Here is a 9,429-nt window from a genome sequence, read left to right on the forward strand (position 1 = left end):
TGTACGACGTTGTGGAAGATTAGTAAATTTTTGACTAAGAGTTGATGGCATACTAATTAATAAAGTTTGAACAAAGGATGTCATGATATAAATATAAGCAATTTATGATGAAATTTGGACCGAATGAATTTGTTTAAAGGTGTATTGTTGTGAAAAGATTATATAGTTAAAAATTCTCTCTTTTTTCTTTATGTCTATCTTTTATCTCTGCCTTTTTAGTACTTTAGCGAGGTATAAAAGACGAATGCTTTTTCTTAAGTATGCAACCGTGTTGTGGAAAACACAACAAATGAAATGTTCAAAAGCTTAAAAAAAATCATTTTAAATCATGACAAATGTTTGGTTGTCTACTTGAGAAAACTTTTTCTTAAAATAATGTTTCAATAAATGTACCATTTATATTTTACTTTTGGTTTCTTTACTATTTTGACAAGCGATCTGTGCTCATGCATATCTAATGTTATTCCTGATGACCACTGTCTTCACTAAATCAAGTTGATTGATAAATTCTATAACAATTTATTGCACCTCGTATATTACATTGCATTGTATGCACCATTTGAACGATGAGAACTCATTTCTTCCTACAAAATCCCTCTAAAAATTTCTTTCGAAGACGAGAACTAACACTGAGCCTTTGTTTCGGTTCCTTCGGAGTTGCATTGTTTAGCTCATGCCCAACAAACCATGACCTGAAACCAACAGCGTTGGTAAACAGATCGCACGAAAGCACTAGGCTCTTGTCCCCTGACACAGCTTTTCCCGTCGAAAGGTCAATTTGTCTAACGCTACCATCCGCACGGGACGTATCTCTTCATGGGACTGCTAAAGAAAGTGGCTAGCTGTTGCTTGTTTTTCCTACGACAACAGGCAAAGCGCAGCATGACTCCCTGTAAAATAATATATTGTTGTTGGGAGGGTTCCCGTTTCCCGGGGTTGTTTTATTTTACCGCCCTAAGAGCATCAAACTTCTTCCGCCACCCGAAACCTTCGATAGTTCCGCACGCGAAGCCGCAGCGAAACCTGCCCGGGTCGCCGTGAAAAAATGATCTCCAGCAAAAGGCGAGCAAAAACACATCGTTAATCTAATTTTAGGCCAGTATGCTATTCACGGGCGAACTGCATGATGGTGTTCTCGATTTACCCAACCCTCTACGCCTCCGAACACATGTGCCGTCCCAGAAGAAGGGCCGTCCGAGCGGTGGTCGAAGAAGAGATCGATTATATTTACCGGTGAGTGAAAAATTTATTTTCCTCCCAAACGCTCCCACACACATGCACACGATCGAGGTCCGCCTGCACTGGGTCGGGAAAATACAGACGTCCTTCCCGTTGGCACGGTGTGCTCGATTTTTTTTTGCGCGTTTGCAAAGAAAACCGAGCAAGCAGAGCGAAATGGCACGAGACTCGTGACCGGCTCTACCGGTGTACCGGTTGCGGTGAGGGTCTCAGATGTTTTCAGAGTAAATATTATGCCATCTCGAAGTTTTGGGTCGGCCCGTCCTTGGCCATAGCTGGCAGGGAAGATCATCTGCCCACCGTGCCAGTCGGTTGCAAAAGCACTGCACGAAAGGCAAAGATTTATACTCATTCGCAATCCACATTTCGGAGGCATTGCGGCTTGCTGAACCAATGGAGCTGACGATGCTGCGCAGCATCTTGCATCAAATGAACGGCGCGCTAGTGGGACGAAATTTGTTTGTCGATAGTTCATAATGCCACGAAGTGGTGCATTGTGCTAGCCAGGATAGTGAATAGTGGAAAAGTATGCAACGTGTCATAATATATTCTTAATCAGCATAAATCTTAAATTGCATCGTATTTGAACAGGCGAAACTAGGAACTAACAAAGAGCTCGAATATTACATTCATCAAAGCATGTCGGTGAAAATGATTTAACTTAGCTTAAGAAATACCCAACAAAGTAGTTTCTTTTTAAACTTTATTTATATAGCAGTTCCTATTCAAGTCATTAGAGCAGGATAACTCATTGTTAAGATAAGTATAAGGAGGATTTGGACGACAGGCTTTGATCATGTTTTAATAATTAAATGTAAAACATTATTAAATAAAATACTTGCAACTAATTTAATGCATAAAAAATTTAAAAACGAATTTTGATGATGCCACCTTGACTGAAGGTAGTTCTTTAATCGTGACAAATATTTGCTTCATCATTATTTTAAAATTACTAATCCAGTTTAAGGTAGTGCTCCCGCCATTCACAACTGCTTAGTATTTATTTTGTACGACGACAGTACGACGCGGATGAATTTTAGTACTGTCAATCTCATCGTTTTGTTGACGGTTTACGCGGTGCTAAAATTACATGCCCAAACCAGCACCAGATAAGACACGCCGAAATACACGACACTGGGTTATCATCAGTTTCAATTCGACCGTCCCACCAAGCATACGATCGTCATAAACTTTTGCGCCCGCGAGTAATGTGTGTGTTTTTTCTTCTTCCTAAACATTCAACTGCGGCGTTGGGATTCTAGGCTCAAGATGGTTTGCGGCAGTTTATGGTGTTGCATTTTACCGGTGCTATTGGGTGTTTTTGGCGTAATAAGTCCGTCTAATGCAGTGCCTCAAACGGATGGAAAGCTGGCACGCGAAGGAGTCGATTTGCAAAAGTGTGGTGTTCCGCGAGTCGCAGTTCGGAGCCGTATCACGGATGGCGAGATGGCCGTTGAGGGTTTGTGGCCTTGGCATGGTGGATTGTTTCATCTCAGTGACTACCAGTGTGGTTGCACACTGATCAACGAACTATTTGTGCTAACGGCTAGCCATTGTGTGTTCGATGGCGATACCGGTTACAGGATCAACGAAAAACTCTTGCGTGTCAGGCTCGGTATGCACCGATTGTCCGCGAATAGTAGTGAGCAAATGCAAACATTCGCGGTGAAGTCAATCATTCCACATTCGAAGTTTGTCCCAAATAGCCATAAGCATGATGTTGCAATGCTGCGATTGAATGGGACGGTTCGATACACTAACTACATTCAGCCTGTCTGCCTGGACTTGACCGAGTCGATCTGGGTCGAGTACCTTGCGGATGTGTTCGGAACTGTTGTGGGCTGGGGTCTGACGGAAAAAAATCGCATCTCTGATCAGCTGCTCAAAGCGGAGTTGCCGATCGTACGCTACACGGATTGCGTCGAGAGTAACCCTGACCTATACGGTCGTCTCATCTACAGTGGGATGTACTGCGCTGGTATACTAAACGGTAAGTGAGCATTAAGGGTGCTCGATTGTTGCAGGTTAAGTGAAAAGGATAATAGAGTGTTATGCGGGCTCAGTTTCTTAGAAGCATAATATTTAATCTTAAAAAAATTAGAGCTAACTAAGTAAAAAACTCTATAAAACCTAAATATTATCTTTTGGTGCATTATTGTATCAATTGTTTCAAAAAAACCGAAATTTATTTGTTTACTTCATTATGATCAAAATTTGTTCATTTGAATGCCTAGTTTATTCGCTTTTCAATCACTGTTAATTATCAATCTCCGTTTTGGTATTGGTACATATGCATGTATATATATACCCCAACATACTAACCCTGATAACGCAAATTGTTATTAATTTTTGGTTCACGTGTCATGAGTGAATTCGGAAAATCCTGTTTTTTATGGGCAGCATAGACTAGCATCTTTGTTTATTAAATGCATTGTTTAAGAACTGACAAGGAAAGAAGATGAACACGGAGAGCCAGAAGTAACATCATCAAATTGTAAACGAGAAGGCTTCTATTTGATCTGCTTGTAATCCATTAAACGATTGCTAAATGATTGGTTCAACAAGTGGAATAGAAGGAGCTAGTTTTGACACAGTTTAAATTGCATTTACAACCTTTGGACTGCAGGCTGGATGTGAGAACTCTTTTTCATGCCGTGACACGGTGCAGCACACCTTTAATAACAATGGATTAGCTTTTGCTTACTAAATGCAGGTTACTGCAACGGCTAATCGCTCGTAATCTTTCGCGACCTTGACATCAATCCGTCTGGCTGTCGTTTATGCTTCACGCATTCAAAATTAGCCTTCCGCGAGACAGCTGGCGTGAAAATCACCAGTATAGTTATGTTCAATGGCGCTTCTAGGTACTAGCCCCTGCAACGGAGACAGTGGTGGAGGGATGTATATCTTCCGTGAAAACCGCTGGTTCCTGCGAGGAATCGTGTCCTTTTCGGGCATCCGCGAGGGCACCAACTACTGCGATTCGTTCAGCTACGTCGTGTTCATGAACGTCCCGTACTACGCGAAATGGATCGCGGAAGAAATTGACGCGGCCAGGGAGCAACAGAAGCTCAGTGCAACAACCACTGCAAAGCCGACACTATCCAATCGATGGGGTGAGTGAACACTGCCCTTTGCGTCCTCGATGCTATACCAATCTGATCGTTTCAGACTCGGAAATGAACGTATACCACGAGCAGGACACTACCGTGGCGCTTCGGATGCAAACGGAAGCTGATGCGATCTCAGAACACGTGGTCAAACGGACGGTTCTCTGTGGCCAAAACGTGACGCTCTCGTGTCGACGTTTGATCGTCTATTCACCAAAGTCCGTACAGTGGGTTAAGGTGGATGATACCGTACGCACCTTTTTAAGTGATAATGTACGCAAAACCTTCCCGGTGCGATGGTGCATTGGCAGCAGTACTAAAGGTGTACCATTTTGGTCTGCTTTCAGCACACGCTCAGTCTGCAGAATGTGCGACATCAGCATGCCGGCGAATACCGCTGCCAAGTGGTGACCAGTTCAGGCTTCACGTACGAATCCCGAATTCTTCTCACCGTAAGCCAGGTTCCAATTCGATTCAACCAAAACGAACGGCCATCGTACGCGGTATATAACGCCCTCGTGGAGGACCGATTGTCCAGCCGATTCACCTTCGAGCTGACCTTTAGCACGACCGAATCCGATGGGTTGCTGTTCCACAAGCCCCCGGTTAGTGGTGTCGAAAGCTGGAGCTTTTCACTACAGCTCGAACGGCAACGGCTCACGTTGCGAATCGTTCCCCCGGGTCAAAGTGAGCGGGTCTTTCGAAGCGTCCGGTTGCAGTTATGGCCTGACCGGTGGCACACGGTGCTGGTGAGCAGCTTCGACGGCCAAGGACTCATCGCTCTGGACGGGCAGTATTTGCTGGGATTCGAGGGTCATTTGATGCAACATCGCCTCGATAGGTTTTTCATTGCGTATTCGCCCGACCTTCAAATCGGGGGCTTTAGCGGCTGCGTGGCTCGGCTGATGGTGAACGAGAAGGTGCTGCTGCTGGAGCGTGACTTCTCGGAGCGAGTTGGAATGGAGTGGTGCGAGTCCTGCGGCAGCCTCGCAGGATGCAATCAGGACTCGTGCCCGGGAGCGCAACAGTACTCGTGCATAAATTACGTTTGCCGCGATGGACGATGCGATGGAACGGATGGTTTGGCCTCCGGGAGTGATTGCGATCTGGAGCTGGGCCAATACCCGCAAGGCTTGAGATTTCAGCACAACGGTTACGCTTCTTATAGGTACAATCCTTCGCTCTCGATGTGCATGATTCGTGATTATTTGATCGAGATAAGTGCTCTTCAACACAATTTCTGGTTCACCTGCAGGAGCTTTCTGAGGGTGACGCTGACGGTTGATCTGCAGTTCCGGCTGCACAGTTTGGCTGATGGAATCATACTCCACACGGCCGAGCATCGACGCGGACTTGGAAGGTTTGTTTCCATCCTGGTGAAGGCGGGTCGTATCGAGTTGCGCTTTACGACGGATGCGCATCTTCACACGATTTTCCTCGAGTCCTCGATCAAGCTGTTAGCAGAACGATGGTATCGGTTGCAGGCTGGCCATCGCGATGGTTGTGTCTATCTGCAGGTGGATGATGAGCAGGAGATAGCTCGAAGTGTGCTTGGAACGGTGTTCTCCGTCGATCAGCAGTTGGTGGTGTTTGTAGGAGGTGTTCGATGGCAGGGTTTCATCAATCGGCATCGAGATATGAAGCAAGGACTCGACGGGTGCATCAAAGAGGTGAGTGTTATGAAATCCGAATGATGAACCTGGCTTGCCATCAAAATTATTGCAATAGTTGCACCTTAGCCCACACGTCCTAATCGTTGAAAAGCGTAATATTTTAGATAATGTCAAACTAACCATTGAAGTTTGTTAATAAACAAGCTCCAATGCAAGATTTCTTTATCTGAGCATTTTGAAGAGTTGAAAACATAAATATGCGCACTTTAATGGTGTTGTAAGTGTTATCGTGCTTGATTAATTTTACACAAATGAGCTACGGTAATGAAGTGGCTACTCAGTTTTTTGCGTTGCCCAGACAACCGAATGAACTACTAACAACCCCTTTAGCGATGAATAACATCCTTTTAACTGCTCGTAAAAAATCGTAACCTCAACTCGACCCAAGCGGGCAGCTGGCAGCGAAATCAATTGATCGTAACCGCAATATTTTTATGCCCATCGAATCACAGCCACAACGAGCCATTTCCACCGTCCAGAATCGAGCGAGAGGGAAATCATTTTTCGTGCCTACGTTTTCCCGTTCGTGCTCCCGTCATCAGCATAACCCCTTGTTTTTCTCATCGCGAAACTACCGCTTTATGGGCACTTAAAATCTCAACAGCACTTTGCTGAAACTTAATCACTCTCTCTATATTGCTCTCTCTCTTTCTTTCTCACTCCTACTTTTTTCTCTCTCTCTCTTTCTCTTTTTGCTTTCCGTTCTTTTGCGATCGTTTACACTCCGTTTGAACGGGATTCCGACTACTGAATGCTTCGAAACGGTTGCAGTTAAAACTTTCCGGCCTTCCAGTGGATCTGGTCGACGATATGGTAGAGTCAGCAAACATACGCAGCTGCCAGGATGCGAGTAACCGTGTGTGAGATAGTCCCAGTGCACTTCCAAACCCTGGGGGGTTATGGCATTTTTCGTCATTCCAGTTCGAAGTAATTAAATTCTCGTTCCGGCCCCCATTTTTCAGCAGTTGCACCGTGTGTACCTCGGGATCGGTTCATTTCCCGTTTGCTCGTGGTCAATAGAAAGAAACCGCATACCATTTGGATCATGTAGCAGGCCACATAAACCTCAGGGAAAAGCTCGTAACACGACCAGAGGTTATCTGGCGTGGAAGCAAAAATCAAATATTAATAAAAATAAAACGTAGTCACAATATGACGCCTATATTTAGTAGATCAACGTTGCAGACACTGGCATCCGAACAACTAAAACAGGCCTCCTAAGGGTTAGCTACAGCGAACTGGCTTAGGTTAGCTAGCGCCACGCTAAAAGGCTTGCGAAATTGTTTGCACGTGTTTGCAATACCCCTTGGATAACGACACGAGCTCCACATGGAATCAAGCATTGTACCATGGAGCAGTAGACCTGCGTTCCTCTCAACATATCTGCTGGGCACAACCAGAACCCAGGCAGGCAGAATTGCCGAGAACGTTGCACAGGCAACGGTGAGGAACATCGAATCATCTTTTCTCAACCCCGAGTGCGCCGGTTCCGCCAGCTTATTACCTATGCATTAAGCATAAAATGGCATTTTTAATGGTGTTAATTTATCATTCCCATTGCCGCTTTGTTCCCAGCGGAGGTAGTCGCATTCGACCGGCGTTGTGCTTTTGATGTGCCCAACTATCCGTGGCGGTAGTAGCGATGGTGTTACTGGTCCCCATTCGCGTTCCCTGTGAGCTGTAATCGGTCCACAGAAGGAGTGGAACGAGAAGAACCTCATGTGAGTGGGTGAAGTATGAAAAAAAGCGTATCCTTTGAGTGGTGAATCGTAGCTGAATTTTTTGCTTCTCACTCCGCTTTACTTTGCCTGTGGAGATTGTGCACATTTGATGGCCCATCCGAACCGCATGGCGACACGAATGGTGTAGGGCAGGCAGGCTTTTGTTAAGTTTTCTCATTTCACGAGATCGGGCCTTTATGGGATGCTTCTATTGAGCCCGTCCCAAATTGGCAGCGGCTCATTTCGTAACAGAGAAAGCCTGCATAATGGGTGAACATTTTGAATCGTTCTCGTTTTCCACCAGATAGCACCGTTATGCGGAATCGTGCTGTTTTTTCTTCTTCTTCTTCTGTTTGACGCCGTGGTGGATTCGATCGTCTGCCTGAAGCAGATAAAAATCTGTAAAAAATGTTTCCCTTGCCGCTCATAATCAAATGACCCGTAGATATGAAATGCCCATTGAAAAACGTTTAAACCTCCGCCCATTTTTGGGAATCTCATAGCCTGGAAAATGTGTGGTTAATTTTGAAATTTATTACTAATTACTATCTTTGAAAAATATGTGACTTCCTGGAGTTTTAATTTTATTCTACCATCACTACGGAGATTACGTATAATACACTACAAAACATACAATGCTTTATTCCATCCTAATGATAATTTTTGAAATCTTCAGAGTCAGTTGTTTGTAAAATATTTACATTCGGATTGGTTAAAAGCTTTGTTGTTAACTCCATCAATTGTTTTCTTCTTGGAATAATTTAAATTTCATTCATGAACATTGTTCAGTTACTGAAAATATTGATGTGTTTTTTAATAAGACACTTGCTAAAGCTCTTGTATGTTTATTATTTGCTGTATTTGCTGTACTATAAATGAATTTGCAACTCTAATTTGCAATATATCCACGATCCGCTGGAAAAAAAATCAACGTTTCGTATTTACTTTTGCTCACAGACACCGTAAAACGCCTCCATGAACCGATTCCCTGCCTTCGGACGTAATGTAAACATCGCTCAAGCTGAACCATTACTGCACCAGCTTCCACTCTTGGCTCTAGACAAAACGCTTAGTAAGAGGAAAATGTTTTCAATCGACTCCATCCTAACAACCACCCTTACGAACGAGAGTTGAAATTATGCAAATGAGAATGGTGTAATGCAAAAGATCGCAATGGCTGTCGGAATAATGTACTCCGGAGGCTTTTCCATTCAATTAGAGATGATATTCCTTCATGGGTTGTGTCTTGAATTCGTTTTTCGATCGTGTCTAACTCACAACTCAAGTGTCCTTGTGCATTGTCGCGGACAGTTTTCCAGCTTAGGAAATGAATGAATGAGGATAAAGTATGCGGCTCGGCTAACAGATAACATGAGATTTTGATGCTGATTTCATGTTAGGTAATACGTTTAAAACCAATAAATGAATTGAGGCCTCAGTTTGCTAGAGAAACAATAAAACATAAAAAACGAAAGCTAAAGAAAATGTATCGATTTCAGAGTTACGCGGCTTGTAGATTTAACTGAACATTTTGTTGAAGGGTTTTCATTCACTTGACGCATTGATTGTAAGGAAGGATGCTAAATCATATCTTAGCCCAGATATCAAGTCTTGAGAAAATAGTTACGCTGCCGTCTCGAAATTTATAGTTCCATGATTCACGTTAGAAAATAAAATCATCAATGA

At 43.8% G+C, this 9,429-nt stretch overlaps 1 protein-coding gene across 1 annotated transcript; it reads left to right on the forward strand.

Moving 5' to 3' along the window:
• The first annotated feature begins 2,508 nt into the window (after positions 1 to 2,508).
• LOC128724412 (uncharacterized) lies at positions 2,509 to 6,886 on the forward strand. Its single transcript, XM_053818137.1, has 6 exons — positions 2,509 to 3,229; positions 4,104 to 4,355; positions 4,411 to 4,622; positions 4,697 to 5,517; positions 5,605 to 6,019; positions 6,794 to 6,886. The coding sequence occupies exons 1-6, from the start codon at positions 2,509 to 2,511 to the stop codon at positions 6,884 to 6,886; spliced, it is 2,514 nt and encodes an 837-aa protein (XP_053674112.1).
• The last annotated feature ends 2,543 nt before the right edge of the window (positions 6,887 to 9,429 follow it).

The sequence above is a fragment of the Anopheles nili genome, chromosome 3 (genome assembly GCF_943737925.1).
Source record: "Anopheles nili chromosome 3, idAnoNiliSN_F5_01, whole genome shotgun sequence".
NCBI lineage: Eukaryota > Metazoa > Arthropoda > Insecta > Diptera > Culicidae > Anopheles > Anopheles nili.